This window comes from Capra hircus, chromosome 22, assembly GCF_001704415.2.
Source record: "Capra hircus breed San Clemente chromosome 22, ASM170441v1, whole genome shotgun sequence".
Taxonomy (NCBI): domain Eukaryota; kingdom Metazoa; phylum Chordata; class Mammalia; order Artiodactyla; family Bovidae; genus Capra; species Capra hircus.
In genome coordinates this window covers 49,607,450-49,632,022 of record NC_030829.1, presented here as the reverse complement: position 1 = coordinate 49,632,022, position 24,573 = coordinate 49,607,450, and the positions used below count along the sequence as shown (strand labels likewise).

At 39.0% G+C, this 24,573-nt stretch overlaps 1 protein-coding gene across 7 annotated transcripts in view; it reads left to right on the top strand.

The window, feature by feature from the left end:
* DOCK3 (dedicator of cytokinesis 3) overlaps positions 1 to 24,573 on the top strand; it is a 301,031-nt gene that overhangs the window by 133,761 nt on the left and 142,697 nt on the right. For all 7 annotated transcript variants that reach the window (XM_018038221.1, XM_018038220.1, XM_018038222.1 and 4 more), the window contains exons 7-9: positions 11,204 to 11,288; positions 17,931 to 17,972; positions 18,622 to 18,776. In XM_018038221.1, the coding sequence (XP_017893710.1) occupies positions 11,204 to 11,288; positions 17,931 to 17,972; positions 18,622 to 18,776 (282 nt within the window). The remainder of the gene's footprint in view (positions 1 to 11,203; positions 11,289 to 17,930; positions 17,973 to 18,621; positions 18,777 to 24,573) is intronic.

The following is a 24,573-nucleotide window of genomic DNA, read 5'->3' as shown; positions in this document are numbered from 1 at the left end:
CTATCTAGGTTGGTCATAACTTTTCTTCTATGGAGTAAGTGTCTTTTAATTTCATGGCTACAGTCACCATCTGCAGTGATTTTAAGATGGGTTTAATACTGTGTACTTTTCATAGTTCCTAGAGGGGATATACATAAAATCCTATGTAAAATGCCTATTCCAAGTAAATGTTCAGTAAAAGATAGCTATTATTAGTTACATGTTACATTTTATTATTATTTAAATATAAGTATACCATGCTTTCATTTGTTATACATATATGCTCCTTTTAAATACTAGAAAAGGTCACTGCCCACAGAAAATCTTAGTATCTCTAGCTTTTCTCAATTGATTCTGTGGAAGAACTATAAGGTTTGTGCAAAAGTAATTACAGTTTTGGACCATGAATTTTAAATCATTATAACTAGGCTCAAACACATCTTTATTAATCAAAATAGAAATCATTACAATCAACACATTTTTTGCCAATGAGAAATAAGGTAGCTTATTCTTATAGTGTAAAAATCCATGCTTTGGGATTCAGTGAACTCGTGGAAAGCATTTTCTGCATCATGCTGGTTATAGAAGCATTTTCCCTGCAAAAGTTTGAAGGAAGCGGTAATCAGTTGGTGGGATATCAGGTGAATATGGCGGATGAAACAAAACTTCATTCAACTTTTGAAGCATTGGTTGTATGACGTGGTCGGGCACTGTCATGGAGAAGAATTGGGCCCTTTCTGTTAACCAATGCCTGGCTGTAGCCGTTGTGATTTTCAATGAATTTCATCAATTTGCTGAGCATATTTCTCAGATATAATGGTTTCCCCAGCATTCAGAAAGCAGTAATGGATCAGACTAGCTAACAGTGACCATGACCTTTTTTGATGCAAGTTTGGCTTTGGGAAGTGCTTTGGAGCTTCTTCTCAGTCCAGCAACTGGGCTAGTCATTAACAGTGGTTGTATAAAATCCACTTTTCGTCACAAGTCACAATCTGATCGAGAAATGGTTTGTTTTTGTTGCCTAGAATAAGAAGTTCAGTTCAGTTCAGTCGCTCAGTCATGTCCTACTCTTTGTGACCCCATCAACTGCAGCACGCCAGGCCTCCTGTCCATCACCAACTCTCAGAGTCCACCTAAACCCATGTCCATTGAGTCGGTGATGCCATCCAACCATCTCATCCTCTGTCCCCTCCTCCTCCTGCCCTCAGTCTTTCCCAGCATCAGTCTCTTTTGAAATGAGTCATCTCTTTGCATCAGGTGGCCAAAGTATTGGAGTTTCAGCTTCAACATCAGTCCTTCCAGTGAACACCAGGACTGATCTCCTTTAGGATGGACTGGTTGGATCTCCTTGCAGTCCAAGGGACTCTCAAGAGTCTTCTCCAACACCACAGTTCAAAAGCATCAATTCTTCAATGCTCAGCTTTCTTTTTTTTTTTTAATTGGAGGTTAATTGCTTTATAATATTGTATTGGTTTTGCCATACATCAGCATGAATCTGCCACAGGTGTACGCATGTTCCCCATCTGAACCCCCCTCCCTTCCCATATCATCCCTCTGGGTCGTCCCAGTGCACCAGCCCCAAGCATCCAGTATCATGCATCGAACCTGGACCGGTGATTCGTTTCATATATGATATTATACATATTTCAATGCCATTCTGCCAAATCATCCCACCCTTTCCCTCTCCCAGAGTCCAAAAGCCTGTTCTATACATCCGTGTCTCTTTCGCTGTCTCGCATACAGGGTTATCATTACCATCTTTCTAAATTCCATATGTATGCGTTAGTATACTGTATTGGTGTTTTTCTTAGTCCAACTCTCACATCCATACATGACTACTGGAAAAACCATAGCCTTGACTAGATGGACCTTTGTTGACAAAGTAATGTCTTTGCTTTTTAATATACTGGTTGGTCATCACTTTCCTTCCAAGGAGGAAGCGTCTTTTCATTTCATGGCTACAGTCACCATCTGCAGTGATTTTGGAGCCCCCCAAAATAAAGTCAGCCACTGTTTCCACTGTTTCCCCATCTATTTGCCATGAAGTGATGGGACCAGATGCCATGATCTTCGTTTTCTGAATGTTGAGCTTTAAGCCAACTTTTTCACTCTCCTCTTTCACTTTCATCAAGAGGCTCTTTAGTTCCTCTTCACTTTCTGCCGTTGTGTCATCTGCATATCTGAGGTTATTGATATTTCTCCCAGCAATCTTGACTCTAGCTTTTGCTTCCTCCAGCCCAGCATTTCTCATGATGTACTCTGCGTAGAAGTTAAATAAGCAGGGTGACAATATACAGCCTTGATGTACTCCTTTTCCTATTTGGAACCAGTCTGTTGTTCCATGTCCAGTTCTAAGTGTAGCTTCCTGACCTGCATATAGGTTTCTCAAGAGGCAGGTCAGGTGGTTTGCTATCCCCATCTCTTTCAGAATTTTCCACAGTTTATTGTGATCCACATGGAATAAGAGAAGATGATACTTCAAAACAATGATTTTTAAAAATTTTTTAGTTAGCTCATGAGGCACCCGCTTACCAAGCCTTTTCACCTTTCCAATTATCTTCAAATGCTAAGGATTCCCTGATAGCTCAGTTGGTAAAGAATCCACCTGCAATGCAGGAGACCCCAGTTCTATTCCTAAGTAGGGAAGATCCCCTGGAGAAAGGATAGGCTACCCACTCCATTATTCTTAGGCTTCCCTTGTGTCTTGCTGGTATAGAATCTCCCTGCAATGTGGGAGACCTGAGTTCAATCCCTGGGTTGGAAAGATCCCCTTGAAAAGGGAAAGGCTATGCACTCCAGTATTATGTCTTAAAGGATTCCATGGACTGTATAGTCCTTGGGGTCACAAAGAGTGGGACATGACTGAGCAACTTTCACTTCACTTCGAATGCCAAATGACTGTAGAATGGTTGAATGGTTGATATTTAGTCCTTTGGCAACTTCTTATGTAGTTTTAAGAGGATCAGCTTTGATGATTACTCTCAGTTGGTCACTGCCAACTTCCAATGGCCAGGCACTGTACTCATCTTCAAGGCTCTTCTCTCCTTTGCAAAACTTCTTGAACCACCACTGCACTGTACGTTTGTTAGCAGTTCCTGAGCCACATGCATTGCTGATGTTGCAAGTTGTGTCTCCTGTTTTACGGCCCATTTTGAACTCAAGAAAATTACTTGAATTTGCTTTTTGTCTAACATCATTTCCATTGTCTGAAATAAATATAAAATAAACAGAAAGTAATAAGTCATTAGCAAAAAACACTGAGTAAGAAATGTGCTTTAAAATGTTTTTAAAAATGTAATGTATTTTAAATGATGTAATTAAAATAACATAATCACATTATTAAGACTGTATTCCAATATCAAATGGTAAATTTCAGCAATGCAAAAACTGCAGTTATGTTTACACCAACCTAATAAGTCCTAAATGCCTTAAAACATCCATCAGATATTATTAGTTAACTTCAGGTTATTTTCTGTTCTGTGGTTCAGATGAGCAAACCCAGAAGGAAGAAGATATGGTAGAATAGAGGGTGTCCCTGTTCTAGTGGTTAAGAATCCACCTGTTAACGTAGAAGACTTGGGTTCGATCCCTGATCCAGGAAGGTCACACATGATGCAGAGCAACTAAGCCCGTGTGCCTCAACTATTGAGCCTATGCTGTAGAGCCTGGGGGTCACAGGTACTGAGCCCACGGGCTATACAACTGCTGAAGCCCATGCAGCCTAGAGGCTGTGCTCTGCTCAAGAGAAACCACTGCCATGAGAAGCCCCCACAACACAGCTAGAGAGCAACAAAAACTCAGCACAGCCAAACAGAAATAAAGAAGTAAAATTATATTTTAAAAAGAAAATATAATATGGAACATTCAAAAGACATGTAAAATTCAAAGAATTTGTTAGATTTAGAACTTTTGAGAGGCACACCTAAAAGAAGGTAGGAGCAGAAATATGTCTCATTCACTGCTGTGTCCCTTAGTTCAGCATGAGCCTAGCATAGAGAGGTGCTAAGAAATATTTATTGAATTTTGAAATTATTGAATGATTAATCCATTAATTATTGTGATTAATAATATTGTCATTATAGTGATTAATAACAAATTATGAAAGAAGACTAAATATTTTTATGAAGACTGTTCACCTAAGCTTTCCCAGTGGCTCAGAGGGTAAAGAATTTACCTGCAGTGCAGGAGACATAGGTTCAGTCCCTGGGTCGAGAAGATCCCCTAGAAGAGGAACTGGAGACCCACTCAGTATTCTTGCCTGGAAAATTCCATGGACAGAGGAGCCTGGTGGCTAAGTCCTAAAGGTCACAAAGAGTTCAGCACCACTGAGCTACTAAACACACATTCACCTAAGCCATTAGTAAGACCATTTGGAAGCAGTTCTCTACTACATCTATTTGTTGTTGTTGTTGTTCAGTCACTAAGTTGTGTCCAACTTTTTCGACCCCATGGATTGTAGCATACCAGGCTCCTCTGTCCTCCACTATCTCCCAGAGTTTGCTCGAATTTATGTCCATTGAGTCAGGGATCCTGTCTGACCGTCTCGCCCTCTGTCGCCCCCTTCTCCTTTTGCCTTCAGTCTTCCCCAGCATCAGAGTCTTTTCCAATGAGACAGCCCTTTCCATCAGGTGGCTAAAGTATTGGAGCTTCAGCTTCAGTATCAGTCCTTCCAATGAGTATTCAGGGTTGATTTCCTTTAGGATTGACTGGTTTGATCTCCTTGCAGTCGAAAGGACTCTCAAGACTTCCCCAGCACCACAATTTGAAAGCATCAATTCTTTGGCGCTCAGCCTTCTTTATAGTCCCACTGTTACATCCATACATGACTAATGGAAAAACCATAGCTTTGGTTAGACGGACCTTTGTTGGCAAATTAATGTCTCTGCTTTTTAATATGCTGTCTAGGCTTGTCATAGCTTTTCTTCCAAGGAGTAGATGTGTTTTAATTTAATGGCTGCAGTCACTGTCTGCAGTGATTTTGGAGTCCAGGAGCCTAAAATCTGTCACTGCTTCCATTTTTTACCCCTTCTATTTGCCATGAAGTGATGGGACCAGATGCCATGATTTTAGTTTCTTGAATGTTGAGTTTTAAGGTAGCATATTCACTCTCTTCTTTCACCCTCATCCAGAGGCCCTTTAGTTCCTCTTCACTTTCTGCCATTAGAGTGGTATCACCTGCATCTGAGGTTTTTATTTCTCCTGGAAATCTTGATTCCAGCTTGTGATTCATCAGGCCTGGCATTTCATGTGATGTATTTTGCATATAGGTTAAATAAGCAGGGTGGCAATATACAAACTTGCTGTACTTCTCTCCCAATTTTCAACTACGTCTATATGTAGATACATATGTAGTTGTATGCCTCCTGCTTGTGTCTATCTGTTTAGGAGTCTATTTTTGGACATTCTCTTTAATCACAATCCTTGTACTCTAAGTCATGTTTTAGCTAATGATATAACACATAATGATAATTGTAACACCAGAAGCAGTTCACAGTGCCTGGAAGTGTAGTGAGTGCTTTACATGGATTAATCCTTACACTAGTCTCAGTTCAGTTCAGTTCAGTCGATCAGTCATGTTCGACTTTTTGCGACCCCATGAATCGCAGCACTCCAGGCCTCCCTGTCCATCACCAACTCCTGGAGTTCACTCAGACTCAAGTCCATGGAGTCAGTGATGCCATCCAGCCATCTCATCCTCTGTCATCCCCTTCTCCTCCTGCCCCCAATCCCTCCCAGCATCAGAGTCTTTTCCAATGAGTCAACTCTTCGCATGAGGTGGCCAAAGTACTGGAGTTTCAGCTGTAGCATCATTCCCTCCAAAGAAATCCCAGGGCTGATCTCCTTCAGAATGGACTGGTTGGATCTCCTTGCAGTCTAAGGGACTCTTAAGAGTCTTCTCCAACACCACAGTTCAAAAGCATCAATTCTTCAGCACTCAGCCTTCTTCACAGTCCAACTCTCACATCCATACATGACCACAGGAAAAACCATAGCCTTGACTAGATGGACCTTTGTTGGCAAAGTAATGTCTCTGCTTTTGAATATGCTATCTAGGTTGCTCATAACTTTTCTTCCAAGGAGTAAGCGTCTTTTAATTTCATGGCTACAGTCACCATCTGCAGTGATTTTGGAGCCCCCCAAAATAAAGTCTGACACCGTTTCCACCGTTTCCCCATCTATTTGCCATGAAGTGATGGGACCGGATGCCATGATCTTCGTTTTCTGAATGTTGAGCTTTAAGCCAACTTTTTCACTCTCCCCTTTCACTTTCATCAAGAGGCTTTTTAGTTCCTCTTCACTTTCTGCCATAAGGGTGGTGTCATTTGCATATCTGAGGTTATTGACATTTCTCCCGGCAATCTTGATTTCAGCTTATGCTTCTTCCAGTCCAGCGTTTCTCATGATGTACTCTGCATATAGGTTAAATAAGCAGGGTGACAATATACAGCCTTGATGTACTCCTTTTCCTATTTGGAACCAGTCTGTTGTTCCACATCCAGTTCTAACTCTTGCTTCCTCACCTGCTTACATATTTCTCAAGAGGCAGGTCAGGTGGTCTGGTATTCCCATCTCTTTCAGAATTTTCCACAGTTTATTGTGATCCACACAGTCAAAGGCTTTGGCATAGCCAATAAAGCAGAAATAGATGTTTTTCTGGAACTCTCTTGCTTTTTCCATGATCCAGCAAATGTTAGCAATTTGATCTCTGGTTCCTCTGCCTTTTCTAAAACCAGCTTGAGCATCTGGAAGTTCATGGTTCACGTATTGCTGAAGCCTGGCTTGGAGAACTTTAAATATTACTTTACTAGCATGTGAGATGAGTGCAACTGTGCAGTAGTTTGAGCATTCTTTGCCATTGCCTTTCTTTGGGATTGGAATGAAAACTGACCTTTTCCAGTCCTGTGGCCACTGCTGAGTTTTCCAAATTTGCTGGCATATTGAGTGCAGCACTTTCACAGCATCATCTTTCAGGGTTTGAAACAGCTCAACTGGAATTCCATCACCTCCACTAGCTTTGTTCATAGTGATGCTTTCTAAGGCCCACCTGACTTCCCAGTCCAGGATGTCTGGCTCTAGGTGAGTGATCACACCATCGTGATTATCAGGGTCGTGAAGATCTTTTTTATACAGTTCTTCCATGTATTCTTGCCACCTCTTCTTAATAGCTTCTGCTTCTGTTAGGACCATACCATTTCTGTCCTTTATCGAGCCCATCTTTGCATGAAATGTTCCCTTGGTATCTCTAATTTTCTTGAAGAGATCTCTAGTCTTTCCCATTCTGTTGTTTTCCTCTATTTCTTTGCATTGATCACTGAAGAAGGCTTTCTTATCTCTTCTTGCTATTCTTTGGAACTCTGCATTCAGATGCTTATATCTTTCCTTTTCTCCTTTGCTTTTTGCTTCTCTTCTTTTCACAGCTATTTGTAAGGCCTCCTCAGACAGCCATTTTGCTGTTTTGCCTTTCTTTTCCATAGGGATGGTCTTGATCCCTGTCTCCTGTACAGTGTCACGAACCTCATTCCATAGTTCATCAGGCACTCTATCTATCAGATCTAGGCCCTTAAATCTGTTTCTCACTTCCACTGTATAATCATAAGGGATTTGATTTAGGTCATACCTGAATGGTCTAGTGGTTTTCCCTACTTTCTTCAATTTAAGTCTGAATGTGGCAGTAAGGAGTTCATGATCTGAGCCACAGTCCCCTCCTGGTCTTGTTTTTGTTGACTATATATAGCTTTTCCATCTTTGGCTGCAAAGAATATAATCAGTCTGATTTCGGTGTTGACCATCTGGTGATGTCCATGTGCAGAGTCTTCTCTTGTGTTGTTGGAAGAGGGTACATACACTAGTCTATGATAGTCGAAAAGAGTCAAGAAGAGTCCTACTTGTGTGAGAGTCAAGATACAAACTAGGCAATCCAGTATCAGAGCACATGCTCCTAACCACTCTGATGCACTACCTTCCTTTGCTGTGAGAAGAGACTAAGTTGACCATCCCCTGCACTTAACCGTTCACTATTTTTAGAATATTCTATAGGAAAAAGAGCCAGGAATCTCTTTTACAGGGTGCAGTTTTAGTGAACATGTGTTGTTTCTCCCTGTGCAGCATCTCTGCCTTCTTCCACTGAGGAGAGTTCTTCAGTTTAGCTCTTGGAAACTGTTCTCCTTCCATTGAAGATGATCCTAGAAGGAAATCAGCATTCGGTTTAATTAGATCACCTGTTAATCATTTTCTTACTTTAAAGATAATGAATGGCAACCCACTCCAGTACTCTTGCCTGGAAAATCCCATGGATGGAGGAGCCCAGTAGGCTGCAGTCTGTGGGGTCGCGAAGAGTCAGACACGACTGAACGACTGACTTCACTTTCGCTTTTCACTTTCATGCATTGGAGAAGAAACTGGCAGCCCACTCCAGTGTTATTGCTTGGAGAATCTCAGGGATTGGGGAGATTCCAATCTGCTGTCTATGGGGTCGCACAGAGTTGGACGCGACTGAAGTGACTTAGCAGCAGCAGCAAGATAATGAAACAGGAAACAACGGTACTATGTTCTAGTGACTTCTAGAAGAGTGAAAGCACTTTGCTATTAGGGGAGAATTAACATGCTGGATATGAACATTTGCTTGGCTCAAAACTACTCATTTCCTGTATCTACCTTCATTTGGTACAGGATAGATCCTCAGCGAGTGTCTTTGATATGAGTTGATGGATATATGGGTGAATAATTGAATGGACAGGCCAGCTAAGGTTTTCACAGTGCTAAGGTAGAGTTTTCATAGATGCCTCCAGACAAGCTCCTGGAGACTGCATGTGGTGCACTCCCACTGGGCACATACTCTCATAGCCTTACTGACTTAGATCCATGTGGATTTTTTCTTAAGTTATTGTAATGAAAATATCTGTTTTGATTGGATTATTTGTACAGTCTTTCTTTTTGTTATGTTATTGTAATACTGAGACTACCTCCTGTATTTTGTGACCACCAGTGGTTAAAGAATATGCATGAAATCTTTATTTTTGTATTTAAAGAAGTTTTCACACCATGACTACAGAAAATTTATAAAATGTTTTAGGTTGATAAATTGTCTAATTTCACTTTCTTATATAAATTCTATTATCATTTTTGTGATCTTTCCACTGTTTGATATCATAACTTCATTATCTTTAAATTAGAAATTGCTTTTTAAGATGAGAGAGATAGAAAGGATGGACTTCAACTATATCTTGCTCTCCATGACACTGCTGCCTTTACATGCTATAAGTATTAGAAGCCAGAGGCCTGACATTATTTCAGAGAAATTAAGAATAATTAATAAGAGCTGATTGAATGGAGTACCTCTTTGATGTGTGAAGATAGGAAATAAAATCTCTTACAGATATAAGTGCATTAACTTCAGGAATCATATTTGATGGCATCGGTTTACCTTTAAACTATGAACTATTGTAGTTAAGGCCAACAGTATATTACTGATTTTCTCATCATGAAAAACTAAATGTTTTTTTTTTAGCATTTAGTACCAAAAAATTGTTTCCTCTTTAAAAACTCACATTTCTCTATTGTAGAATAAAACAAATTATAGTAATAGATAACAGAAAAATATGAGATTTTTATCCTTTAATAGGAAAATAGGTTTCTTTTTTCTTTCCTGCCAAAAACTGTACATCTAAATTTTAATTTTTGGTCATAGTAATCATACTAGTCTTTGTGATTAGTGTATTTACTTATGGCTTCTTCATGTAGGTTTGAGTTCCCATTTGTATTTTATCAGTCTTATTTCTTATTACAGTTTCTTGAACCTCTTGATATAAAATATAAAAAAATAAAAACCTTTTCCTATAAAATAGGGTATAAATTATAATAAAATAATTTTGCATTTTGGATGTATACATGACTTATTTCAAATAAGAGTTTCAGATCTCAGTGTAATGTAGTAAAGGTTTATTTCTCAGTGGGAGTTTTATGCACAGAAAGAGCCTAGTGAATTTGTTAGCATATGTTAGCATTGTAAACATAGTTCATAATCTAGATGAAGAGAAATAAATGTATACTTCTCCTTCCATCATCTATGGAATACTTTGCTGGGTGCAGTAATTCCTAACACTTGTTTTAGAGTAGGGTGATTACAGAGCATCTCTGAAACCCTGATGAGAGTTACAGGCCCTCTGCTCAGAGAAAATGAATACATGAACACATGCACATACTTGTATAGGTAGTTGCGGGGTTCCACAACCTCCTAATCCCATTAGCCTCCAGATTTAGAGCTGTTGTTCTAGAGAGTGAGAAAGGACCTAATATGTATTGAAAAGAAATTACATACCATATTTGAACCTAAGAGCTCTTCCTGTACAGAGTTATTTCCAGTGTCCTATATTGCCTCCTAACCAACCATTAATCATCATCACTTGTTCCTCTGCCCAAGTTACACCAGATCTTTGAAGTTTTGTTTTCCTCAGTAGTAGTGCTCTCTGGTGAAACTTCCATCTAAGATGTCTTAAGATATTGGCTAATGTGTGGTGAAGTCTTTACTATAACCCAACGTCAATATTAATTAAGTTGAAAATGAAATAAAATGCAACCAAAACATGCATTTCTTTGAGTTTAATACTTTTAGGAGGTAATTGTTTTCCTTTTTTTGTGGCCATACCACATGCCTTGCAGGATCTCAATTCCCTAACCAGGGATTGAACCTGTGCCCTCAGCGCTGAAAGTACAGAGTTTTGGACCTCCTGGAATTCCCAGGAGCTTATTTTTGATTTTGACTTTGAAATCCATATCTACTTGGACACTAGTTTTTTTTATCCTAGTGAAAGTAATGCATGATTGAGCCTTGTTCATACTTGCAGGATAGGGGGAAATAGAAAAATAAACGTGACTTATTAATGATATGAGAAAAGAAAATCCATCCATAATGAACTCAAGCAATCTGTTAACAAATGTGATACTGAATGAATCCTTTTTTAGCATTACAGGGAGAGCTGCTTGATGACTAAAATTGTCACAGTCTTAAAATTCCTGGCCTCATTGATTTATCTAAAGGTGAACATTGTTGTTCATGTCTGACTCTTTGTGAGTCACAGTTAAGCTGGATAAAGGCATGTTTCTGCTAAGGCAGCATCTGAACCTCTGTCCACAAGGTCATGGCTGGCATAGGCTTCCAGGCTTATAAAGAGAGGTGAGTAATCTGAGGACACGGCATGCTGAATGTGGTCTTTCTCTTTCCTAGGCATTTGGGCCTGGATCTGGTGCCTCGAAAGGACTTTGAAGTAGTGGATTCAGACCAGATCAGTGTCTCAGACCTCTATAAAATGGTAAGAAATATTACACAGGGTAGTTTGTTCCTGCACACTTAGTTTTTTTCTCTCTTATTATCTCTAATTACATTATGAAACAATATTGCTAAAATCATTCACCTTTGTTTCAAGTGTATTTAAGGGGGTCTTCCTTTTCAGGACAGTACCTATCATACTCAATCTCTAAAGGGAATTACTATGTAGGGCTGTTGGGCTTACTGTAATGTCTAGGGGTCATTTCTCAGTTGGTTTTGCTGGTGAAGAGAGTTCCTTCAGCATGAAGAAGTTACTAAAAGAGAAGATACTGAAGCTGAAAAGAGCCAGTTATTAGTTAATGTAGTGATTAACCCTGGAAATAAAGTACCAGCATTTCTTAAAATTTTTTTTATTGAGTTATAGTTGATGTACATTGTTGTGTTAGTTTCTGGTGTATAGCAAGGTGATTCAGTTTTATGTGTGTATGTGTGTGTATGTATTCTTTTTCAGATTCTTTTCCATTATAGGTTATTATAAGGTATTGAATATAGTTCCCTGTGTTATACAGTAGGATGTTGTTTATCAGTGTACCAGTACTTCTAAGATAAATCTTTAACTATCTGTTGGTTATTATAAAAGTATATTGAATTGATTGATGACCAGGGTGGGTGACATTTTGCAGGCTGAGAAGAAGTAACTAAAACAAAGGTATGAAATTTTAAAGTAAAACAAATAAACATAAGAAATCTCAGGTGATTATTAAGCTTAGACTAAGGGACTGGGTCAAGCCTCACTTTGAGGAGAATATGTTTGAGGTGAGACTATATTGGTGAGAATTACAAGTTTTAGAAAACATTACAAATTTCTGTTAAGAAAATGTAATATTTTTAGGGAATGCAGAGGATGCAAAGTATGTTGCTTGGTCAAGGACCACAGAAAATTTGCCTAAATAACATATACAAATGACATATCAGTTGCTTCTGTATATTTGCTTATGTATATTTATAAGAATACAAAAGCATTTGTGTTCAGTTGTCATAAAGTGATAGGTGTGAAATTAAAGATGAACATGACATTCTTTTTCTTAAGAATATCATCATCTAGGATATTGGTTGCTCTTTCTAGGTTATGGAGGATCAGATAATATTTCTTCCCAGGACAATACAAGTATGATTTTGCATACAAAATTCTACACTCAATTTTAGGGAATTGATAGTTGCCTCTGAAACCCATGCATGGTCCCCATGTTTAAAAATTACTCTAGTGAGATCAGATAGACCACAAACAAGAATGTTTATGAGCTGCATGCAATAATTAAGATACACACTCCTGCTGTTAGAGGAAGTGAGTGATATCCTGGGGCTGAGAAAAATCTATGAAAACTTCCAATTAAAGCTTCCAGGCAAGTGATACTTAAGATGAGTCTTGAAGGATGAACAGGGCTTCAGCAGAAAAGCAAGCCAAAAGAAAAGACATCCCAAAATGGCACAGAGCATAGGGAGGTAGTAATTCCAGCAAACTGTAAGATACTTGGTAACTTTGACATATAAGTACGAGTTAGCAATTGTGAGATAAAACCAAGAAAGAGACATCAGCCAGATCATGCAAGCCTTTGTAAACCCCAAATTGATAGAACTATTACTCTGATAGAACCATGGAGTGATGTGATTGGATGTGGGTTTTAAATGCTGAAGTGAAGTCACTCAGTCATGTCCGACTCTTTGTAACCCCATGGACTGTAGCCTGCCAGGCTCCTCTGTTCATGGGATTTTCCAGGCAATAGTCCTGGAGTGGATTGCCATTTCCTTCTCCAGGGTATCTTCCCAACCCAGGGATCGAACCCAGATCTCCCGCATTGTAGACAGATGCTTTACCACCTGAGCCATGCTGAGAGAGTATAAAATGCAGAAGACTGGAATGAGGGAGGAAAGAGACCATGGAAATGATTCAGACAAGAAATAATGGCTAGGCAGCAATAGGAATGGAGAAGAAATACCATGGAGAATGCAGATGAATTTTGGTGATGAATTAGATTGGAGAGTGAAGGAGACAGAGAATCTTGAAAATAGTAAGAAAAAAGAAATTTGTCACTTATAAGAAAACCCTTATAAGACTAACAGCATATTTCTCAGCAGAAACTTTGCAGGCCAGGAGAGAGTAGGATGAGACAAAGTGCTGGAAGAAAAAAGCTGCCAACCAAGAATATTTCACCCAGCGAAGCTGTCCTTCAGAAACAGAGGAGTTAGGAAGATTTTCCCAGATACAGAAAAGCTACAGGAGTTCTTCACTCCTAGAACTGCCTTACAAGAAATGCTGAAGGTTCTTTAGGCTGAAATGAAAGGGTGCTAACTAGTAGCATAAAAACATATGATGATGTAAAATGCAGTGGTAAAGATAAGTATATAGTCAAATTCAGAATACTCCAATACTGTAATAGGGTGATATATAACTCTTAATATGAATGTTAAAAGATAGAAAACATAAAAATAACTATAACCCCTGTGGAAAATAGAATGGAAGTTCCTCAAAATATAGAAAGTAGAACTACTGTATGGTCCAGCAACCCACTTCTGGTGACAGGGCCAAAGGAACTGAAATCAGGATCTCAAAGAAATAGCTTTACTTCCATGTTTATTAAAGCATTGTTCATAGTAGCCAAGACATGGGAAAAACTTGTGTCTTCATTGATGGATGAGTGGGTAAGAAAAAGGTGGTGTGTATATACAGTGGAATTATTATTCAGTCATAATAAAGAAGGAAATCCTGCCATTTGCATCTTGGATGAACCTTGAGAACACTATGTTGTTAGGTACAGTAAGTCAGAGAATGGCAAATACTTTATGATCTCACTTGTATACAGAATTTTTAAAAAGCTGAATTCATACGAACAGTAGATTGGTGGTTGCTAAGAGCTGGGGAATGGGAGAAATGAGGTTTTGGTTGAAAGGCACAAGCTTCCAGTTACGAGAACATTGATTTCTGGGAATCTAAAACATGGTGACTGTAGTTAACAATAATGCATTATATACTTGAAAATTACCCAAGGAGTAGATCTAATTGTTCTCACCACAGTAACAACAACAGAAAGGTAAATGTTAGATGAAGGAGGTGTTAACTAACCTTGTTGTGGTATTCACTTTGCCATATATACAGTATCAAATCACCACATTGGATGCTTTAAGTTCATACAATGTTTATGCCAATTATATATCAATAAAGCTAGAAAACGTTTCCCAGAACTTTTAGATAGGAGTACTCATATTTAAAAAGCCTGAATATTTATCACTTAATAGTGACATTTCAGCTCACTAAAGCTGAAAGTTTCTGGAGTGAAAAACAGGTCACCTGCTAAAGGATTTGTTGTAAGAACAGCATTTGTCTTCCTAATAGCAATATTGAAAACTAGAAAATAATGAGAAATTGCCTTTAAAATTCTGAGGGAAGATAAAATTTAACCTAGAATTCTGTATTTACTCAGCCACACTATCCATCAAGTAGGGAAGTAGCCTAAAGAAAACTTTGGTTGCTCAAAATCTCAAACCTTTTTCTTTGATCCCTTTTCAGGAAACAGCAGAGAAATAAGTTATGTATTTGACATGAAGAAGTAAATGAAAAGATGCTTAAATGTCCCATCCAGGAAAGAGATTCTAACTCAAACAGGAGGGGCAAAGAATTCTTCGGTTAACATCAGTGGGAAGGTGCAGGATGGCAGTTGTGTGACAGACCTAGAGAGTAACTGGTCCATGATAAAGCAGGAGGGCAGCCAGGTGGGATCTGCTACTGAAAGGTGTTTTATAGAGCTGTGGGCAGGGAGGTGGTTGTAGAAGAGACCCTATAATTTAAATAAATCCAGTACAAAATCATAAAGTAGTAGAAGAAAGAAAATTTAATTGAAGTACATTCCTTGGCTCAGAAGTGAACTATATATAAAAGTTATAATACTATAAATAAGTTTTAACCATACTTGTGAGCTACTGGGAAGACAGATGAAATAGATGTAAACAAGTGTGAAAATCTTCAGCTACGATAAGAAGCCAGTAGGTAAATCTCAGACTGGATTTAAAAAAGAGCAGTATAAGTATGACATTTTGAAATGCATGATAAAGGCTAGAAAAAAACACAGTAAAGACTGGAAGTTGCTTATCTCTGGAGAATGGTGCTGGGTGAATGGAGGACTGATTTTTTTATTGCAAGCCTTTAGAACTATTTACCTTTTAATCAATGTTCTTTTGAAAGATCAATGTTTATACTTCCATTTCTAGATTTAAATCAATTGATTAGATTATTTATTATAACCATCAAGCATCATTTCGTTGGTGATCCTGACCAGATATATATGTCTTACATTTCCTTGTAAGACCCAAAGTATCTAACACAATTCCCAGTGTATATAGCAGGCAATTAATTGTGTTATTCAGCTGAATAGAATGCCTCAAGCTGCACTCCCCTCCCCCACCATGTCGTTAGACCTTTATGAACTAATGTACCAGAGACTCCAAAGGGCTAAAAACGACTTCTCTGTGGGATAAAATTTGGCAGAGGCAATAGTGTAGTCCATACATTACTTAATTAATATGTATTTTGTATGTATATTGCCCTTAGGATATAAAGATGATTAAGCTAGGTACCTCGTGCACTGATAGGGCAAAATCTGGAGTTGGGTAGTAAACATGGGAACATAATACGTTAGAGCTCTAACACAGGTGATGATGGTTCTGAAGAGGGAAGTACTAGCTGGCCAGCTGACCACTTCCTGACAGCAGGGTAGTGGTTTTTCCTTACGGTGCCGTGAAAGACATTCCAGAATGCCAGTTCTGATGCCATTCTCTGGCTACCCAGGGGTGTATTTTCAGACTCAGTTGAAGAGTTCTTCCCAGATTTGATACCTCTGAAGTCTGGAATGCTGTCTGTTACTGTCAGCTGGGATGAGTTACACTGAAATTAGCTGTGAACTCCCGTATATAGTTATAATTGAATATTAATGATTATGAATTGGTAGTCACTTTTGAGAGCTAGTCAGTAAATTCACTTGAGAAGAATGACTTAATGTAGCCCCTAAAAATAAAATAAAGCAGTGGAAAGAGTTTCAAGCCAGTAACTTCCTTCCCAGTGGGATACGGGTCAGTAAACCATGGAAAGCTTGATTTTTTTTTTTTTGAAAGCATGATTTTCTTAAAGCTTTTTTGTGACCTATTTTATATATGGGGTATTCTTTTGTACATAGGCATTCTGTGTGCTGACTACCCCAGCTGGTGGAGACCTGTTTTAATTATACTTAGTATGTATCATGGGAACATGTATTCCCATGGATGAACATTAATAGTCGATAATAATTAGCTACTATAGCTAATAATGCACATGAATATTTAATAACTACTACAGCTAGTGAGATGCACTTAATATTTAATTGTACTTCAGTTTTATTCAGGGTTAAATATATTTGGTAAAAGAACAAAACCATTCTAATCAGCAGCCATTCTTCTTACCCATGTGATATGAAACAGTCCACCTAAGCAGTGCTGCCTCTGGGGGCCAGAAGGAAGCAGGATAGAAACTCTCATTGCTGAGTCTGCCAAGACCAAGGACCTGACGAATGGCGAACCCACCATTCTTCCTGGCATTCAGGGTTTACTTCTGAATGTGACAGACTTTCCTGTAATAGCTAATTATCAAGAACACTACCAATAATAAGAATAATACTAACTGACCATAACAGTGATCAGCCATTTACAGTGTGTACTGTGCTGGGTTAATCTGCACAAGACCCTGTGAGGTTCAGCACAAAAAGTCATCCTCACTGTACAGGTGAGGAAAGTTTGAGTCAGGATTTAACCAGCAGCTCTGACTCTTGCACTTAGGTCCCTAACTGCTGTGTCATGCTGCTTCCCATTGTGTCATTTGAACCTCACAGTAACCTTGTGAGGAAGACAGTGAAAGCTTTTATTTCATTTTTATAGTCGAGGGGATTGTCCCTTGGAGAGCATAAGCAATTTGTCTGAAGTTTCACAAGCAAGTGCCTGTAGCTGGGATTGGAATCTGCTTCTGCTGACTTTAGCCAGCCCCAAAGGAGCAGCATGAAGAGATGTTTGGAAAGGAGCCACCTGGGGTTAAAGGCTCTGCCTCCTCCAGTGGACAGCCCAAGGAAGCTGCGTCACATAGTGCAGGGCGTGGTAGAGTGTGTGGAGAGGACAGTGGTGAAGCAGAACTCCAGTATCAAACACCCTTTTGTGACTTGGCTGATACTCAAAGCTAGAAAGGCCTGGGTTTGAATCTAGACTTGCCACCTTCTTGCTGTGTGGAATCTTCAGCATCTCACTTCCTTGTACTAAGCCTTAGTTGCCTCTGTCAAATACAAACAACATTTGTCTAACAAGGTTATTATAATGAAATGAGGTCATATATGTGAAATATGCTTAGCATATAGAAGGTACTTTAAAAAGATAGTTGCTGTATGACTCAGGAAACTCAAACAGGGGCTCATAACAATCTAGAAGGGTGGGATGGGGAGGTAGATGGGAGGGAGGTTCGGGAGGGAGGGGACATGGGTGTACCTATGGCTGATTCTTGTTGATGTTTGACAGAAAACAACAAAATTCTGTAAAGCAATTATTCTTCAATTAAAAAGTTAAAATGGCAACGAAAGTTAGTTTCTTTCCCAGTTGATCTTTTTCTTTCTTTCCATAGCATTTATCTAGCCGGCAGAGTGTACAGCAAAGCACATCTCAGGTAAGCAACTTAAGACAGGCCTCCCCGTCTTTTCCCTAATTCTTTCTTTTAAGCAGTTATAAAATAGGTATGCATCAGGAAATTATTGACTTCTTTTTTTTTTTTTTAACCACTGACTGCTTTATTGTGACCTAAGGAACTCTGATCTCCTAGCAAACTTGGCTAGTCTCCACTCCTCTGTGCAAATTTACACAAGTACAATTGAAATGAAATAGACAGAGACACTAAAATGAATCAGTCTGAGAAAATAAAAATGGTATTTAGAACAGTAACTATTACTATCTAACAGTGTAAACCAAGTCCAACAGGATCGTGACAGCATCTCCAAGAAGTGACTTTGAAAATGATTCTCTGGAGAATTTAGATGTATGTGGCCTGGTGGAGATTTTGAGTTCACTCATCAACTGGAATTACTGTTCCCATATCTCCTTCACTCTGTTTACTTTTCCCAGCTATGTATTTGCCTACCTCAAACCAAGCACATTAACACAACACCTGCTAGTAGCAGAGATAATAGCTCTAATCTCTCTCTCTCTCTTACATGATCCCCTTCAGCAGTATGAGGAGAGTTAGCCATTTCATTTTCATTTCATTTAGGGTCAATATGATAACTAAAATAGAAGTCACTGTCTTTTGCCTTCCTCGTTAGGTGGATACAGTGCGCCCACGTCATGGGGAAAGCTGTCGGATACCAGTACCACATCACTTCTTCCTCAGTCTGAAGAGTCTCACCTACAACACCATTGGGGAAGATACTGATGTCTTCTTTTCCTTATATGATATGAGAGAAGGCAAGCAGATCAGGTAAAAGTTGCTAGAAGCTCTCGTGAGGTTGAGACTGTATTCAAATGGTATGTCCTGGATCATGGGCATCTCTAGACTTCAGAGAAGACAGATGCACAGAGGAGGGAAAACAAAGTGAAGTAACCTACTCTTATTTGGCTGAGGATTTTCCTTCACATCCCAGTTTTCCCTGAACTCACAAGGGGCCTCTTTTGTATCCTGTGCCTATTTCCCCCTCAGTCTTGGCCACCACCAGCTCAGGGAAAGAAGAGGATGCATCTGTCTATTCAGTGCCAGAGAAAACACAAAGGAGAAACATAGAACAAAGCAAATTCAGCACAGAGACCCTGCTCTTGAATGCAGGAACCCTTGGACTCTACTTTGCTGCTTGTGTGAGAGAGGGTTCCCAAGGAAATAGGCTAATGTGGTTCTGTCTGAGGGTAGCCCCAGCCCTCATTTTCAGTCTTTCCCTGTAAGAGGAAGAGCATCTTCTGGACAAAAGGAAAAGTTGTACTGACTCCATCATTCCTTTTTGCCTTGGGTTGGAGGAGAAGCCACATAAAGAGGCTGACGGGCAATAGACCATGTGTCTTGACAGAGCAGTGAGGCCCTTAAGCATGAGCCACTGTGGCAGTGCTTTTCCCCTTGAAAGGTAGGGAGAAATCAAGGTGATACTAGGCTTCTCTTCCTCTTCAGTTCAGCAAGGCTCTGATGGGGTGAGAAGACCTTTGTGGGAAGCCCCAGCTTTTCTTTGTGGTTATATTCTAGGTAGAACAGAGAGAAAATAAATCTTGGGATACTTCTATATTTGTTGGGAACTTTCTGTGATAAGGCTACTTTATGGGTGGTTGTTGTTGTTTTGCTTAATATTTGAAAACAGCTGTTTTACTTTTCCAATTGCGTGCTATACATTTGAGAAAGTTTAAAATGGAAGTTATAACAGAATACAGAGAAAGCAGTTAATTTGTATGTTCCATGGTACCTCTAATCTTGACTATCCTGCCCTGCCTGCCTCCTTCCAAAGCCCTGTGCTTCACTTTGACATGGGAGTAAAATGATGCACTTACTGATGAGAGCATGTGGAGCTTTGTCACCAGTGGCTCCCAGCATGTGTCCCAGTAGATTCTGACTGCCCTTATTTTCCCACTATACCAGAGGTTTGTAAACTGTATTATTTATATTTGTGTATGGAAGAATCCTTTCTTCAAGCTAATTTCTATAAGGAAGTCCAATAAATGAAACAGATAAAATAGAACTACTTAGTTGTCAAAAGAGAAAGTAATAGGAATCTCACAGTGTCCATATGCCCCTATCTAGTGAGTACCCTGTGAAACCACTGAAAGTCCAAGGGTGACAGTTTGAAAACCAGAGCACAGTATTTGTCATCTTTGAGTGCCAGGGACTATGTCTTCTCTCTCCATGACCCTAGCACCACGCACAGTGCCTGTGCCTGGTACTTTTTTTAAAAATTGGATTTACTGTACAGAGAAGACTCAAACCCAGTCGAGGCACCCCATTGCTCTGGTTTGTAATTCACATAGAATCATCAGTCCATGTAGTTGTTTTATCTTTGGAATTATTGTTTATAATAGTCTCAAGAAACAGCAGAACATTTTAAAAGAAGAAATATTAAAAAATGTTTTATTAGAGTTTCTGGAATTGTTTGGTCATTTAAAATCCCTATATATTAGAGAACTATACCACCTTGAGATTCACATAATAAAACTGTAAGATTCTTTGTTGAAAATACACACTTTTTAAGTTTTAAGAGTGAACTATTAAGTAGATTTTAGACCTAGGTTTAATCAGTAAACACTCTTCTTTCCATTAGGATTTGTGTAGTACGTAAGGTCTTAAAATTTTTAGGTCATTGAGCTGGTATTATCAGATAATTCTGCTCTCATTATGATTAGCTGTCAAATTGATAGCATGTTACTTTTCTCGGAGCAGTTGTCAGAAGTTGCAAGAGATTAGGGAGATATATTACATCAGATGTACCGGGAATTGGTACAGAGCAATTGATTTGTTTTTTTTCTCCTCAAGATGACTCCTTGAGTGACTGTTTTTCCCCTCAGATATTTCTAGTCTCGTCTCCGGTCGCACGGTGCCAGTGTTCAGGAGTGCCAGAACGCTCTTCACTGTGTGCCAAAGAGTACAGGAGATATTAGCTGAACTAAAGACTCGCTATTCCTCTCCTCTAAGTCTCCTTGCTGATTTCCCAGGCAAATCTGGAGGGGCTAAAGTGAGTGACAGATTGCCAGCCCGCAGCATGCATTTTGATACATGTTGACTGATGAGTATTGGATAGTCTGCTGTAGGTCAGAAGCAGCAGCTGGCAGGGCCTTGGTAGCTCTATTTTTCATTCCATTTCATCATTCCAGCATCATAAATATTTAGCCTTGAAATCTAAATCTCTAATTAAGACCTGTCCCCTGAGCTTCAGGTCCTCATTTCCTTTTTCCTACCAGACATATGCCCTTGGGTGTGCTTTAGACATCCATCATCATTCCTAAACTGCGTTCATTTTCTTTTCCTCACATATCTACTTTCTCCTTAAATCAAGCAAAAGGCATTTGCTCAGAGATCCATGTCAGAAACTTAGGGAGCCTCTTAGGCTTCTCCATCTCTATCTCCTTTCTGTCCCTTCTCGATTAATCACTGTATCCTCTTAACATCTGTCTCCTAATGCCAGTCAAATCACTGTCCTAGCTTTATCCTTGCTGTCACCCCAGATCCTTCACGTTTCTCCCCAACATAGACTCCCTGAATCTGTCTTCCTTCCCTAAGTTATCCTCCACACCACTACCGTACTTCTTTTTTAAAAATGAAAACTGTTCATGTCAGCTCCCACTTAGCCTTAAAAACCCTTGTTACTTAGCATGGCGTAAAAGACCCAGCATAATGTAATTCTGCCTATTTCTCTCACCTTATCTCTTGATGACTTATTTGGCTTTTTCTAAAATGCGTTGCTCTTTCATACCTCTCTACCTTTGTTGGCTTGGTAAGCTCCTGTTCATTGTTTACAACTCAACTTTATGAAACCTCCCTCATTCTATTTATGACTAGAATCAGTCCTGGAGCTTCCTTGTGCACGTGATGTCATCCTGCACCTAACTTTCTCCTGTTTCTAATTATACAAATGCATATAGATTTCCTCCGCTGGAATGGGAGCTTCCTTGTATGTCTTTTGTTCCATTTTCTCCCTAGTGCCAAGCACAGAACTTTGAAAATTGGAGTGTTAAATAGTTATTGAATGAGTGAATGAATAAGTCCATCTATCAAATAAGTAGCAATAAATCTTCTGTGAATCCAAGAAATTTTCATGTAATTGAACAGTTTAGCAAGCATTTACTGAGGCTTTCTTGTTTGTGGGCCCCTGCAATAAACATGGGCCCCCCATGGATGGCGGAGCCTGGTGGGCTGCAGTCCATGGAGTCGCGAAGAGTCGGACATGACTGAGCGACTTCACTTTGACTTTTCACTTTCATGCATTGGAGAAGGAAATGGCAACCCGCTCCAATATTCTTGCCTAGAGAATCCCAGGGATGGGGGAGCCTGGTGGGCTGCCATCTATGGGGTCACACAGAGTCAGACACAACTGAAGCAACTTAGCAGCAGCAGCAGCAGCAATACCTGCTGAGGATTTAGAGGAAGAAAAAGAAATGTCCCTGCTGCTAAACAGGTCTGAACAAGGCATTACAGAATTCCTAAAAGATGTAAAACATGTTATTTCCAATTTTAAGTACCAAACAAGCTGAGTGGAAAAGTAAGATGGGCAGATATCTTATTGACATGTGGTAAGACTTTAAGCACAATAAGAAGCCAGGGAAAAAGAAACAGAAAAATAGAACCTGTTAAGAGAGAAGTTTTTATAGAACTTCTCAAGCTGAAAAAAAATGAGAAGTCCTATCCAAACCCTGGTTGGTTTATATATTTTTTCTAATTAACTATATTTTAGACTGATTTATATTTATGATTAAATTGTATGGTTTGGTAAAGAAATACAGCCAGCTTTGCAATGATATACTGGGAGAGATGGCTTTTTCTTTCATGGTGAGCTAGGTCAGTTGTCACCAGTGTTTTGAATTCAACATTTGAAGAACTATTTTTTTTAAAAGGAAAAGAAGTCAGGGAAGAAATGGTTCTTTGAGAGACTGAGAAGACCTCAAGGGTTCTTGGAGAAAATGAAAGTAGTTGAAAAAGAGTGACCAGTATCCAGATAAGGTATTAACTCATTTGTTCATCTGCCAATTATTGTTTTAGATGCTAGGTACACTGGGATGGGCAAGAGAAATCTGCTTGTCTTCCTGGAGCTTATGAACTAGTAGAGAGATTAACTCTTTCTAGTAGAGAGACTGTTGAACATATGGTCACATGAATACGTACAAAGTTTAAAAATTGTCGTAAATGCTATAAAGGAAAATCATGCATGGTGCTGTGAAACTTCATGTATATTGGAGTGCAGGGAAGGAAGCCTTTATGACATTCAAACTAAGCCTTAATGTTTGAGTAAAGAAAAAAAGAGTAGATAATGCGATCTAGGCAGAAGAAGGTTTAGATGCAGTGAAGAACTTCGTACATTCAGAGAACTGAGAGGCAGTCATCCCTGGTATACAGTGAGTGAGAAAAGGAAAGGACATCATAAGAAAAGATAATCAGGGACCAGATGATGCAAGGCCTTATGGCCATAGAAAGATTTTGCATTTTATTATAAGTTCAAGAAGAGAAGATACTTAAACATAAGAAGCAGCAAAACTTGAGTTAAAAATAATAAAAATATTAATGCATATATACAGGAAATTGGAAGAGGTGATTAGAGGTAAGAAAAAGTTGATGTTGACAAACTCCAGGTCTTGAATCTGTTTCTTTACCCTTCTTTGTTCTTCTTTGTTTCTTCAAGAAAGAAAGAGCTCAGTAAATAATTAGGAAATAAGTGCTAGATTTAAGATAAAATAGGTCAAAAATAGCCCTGAAACCCTGTAGACTAATTTAGACTTGAAGCATTAGACAACCATTCTGATTCCTTGAGTGGGTAACTGCCATGTTGAATGTGGTGGTTTGGGATTATCCCAGAGGCAATGTAGAGGTTAAACTGGAAAATGATTGAGATGAGTTGGAAGCTGTTGTCGATATGAGTTGATAAGGCCTCAGGATAAGGGGACTAATAGTAAGATTAGAGAAGAAAGAGCATCTTGCCGTGTAAGATCTGGTCCCAGCCTCATCACCTCTATAATTTAATTTCCTATCATTCCCCCTTGATCACTCTACACATAGTTTCATTTCCTATTATTCCCCCCCTTGATCGCTCTACTTTACAATGACCTTCTTGCTGTGCCCTAAAACACAACACGTGTTCCTGCCTTAGGGCCTTTCTTTGCACCTGCTCTTTTCTGGATAGCCTCATGGTACTTACATCCTGACTTGCTTCAGGTTTTTACTCAAATGTCACCCTTTCAGGCTTTTCCTGTCTACCTTATCTAGAACTGAAAACATCGTGAACATCATCTCCCACATACACATGCTTATTCTCAATCCCTTCCTTGCTTTATATTTTACCCAAGCATGTATTACCATCTAGTATACTGAATAGTTTATGTTTACCATTTTTATTGTGTGTGTCTCGTCTCTAGGCTGTAAGCACCATGAAAGCAGAGGGTTGTTTTTTTTTTTTTAATTTTCTTTATTTTTTAAATTGAAGTATAATTAATTTACAACATTGTTTGTTTCATGTGTACAGCAAAGTGATTTAGTGAAACACACATGTATTTATCTGTATATCCACACATGCACACATATTCTTTTTCAAATTCTTTTTCAT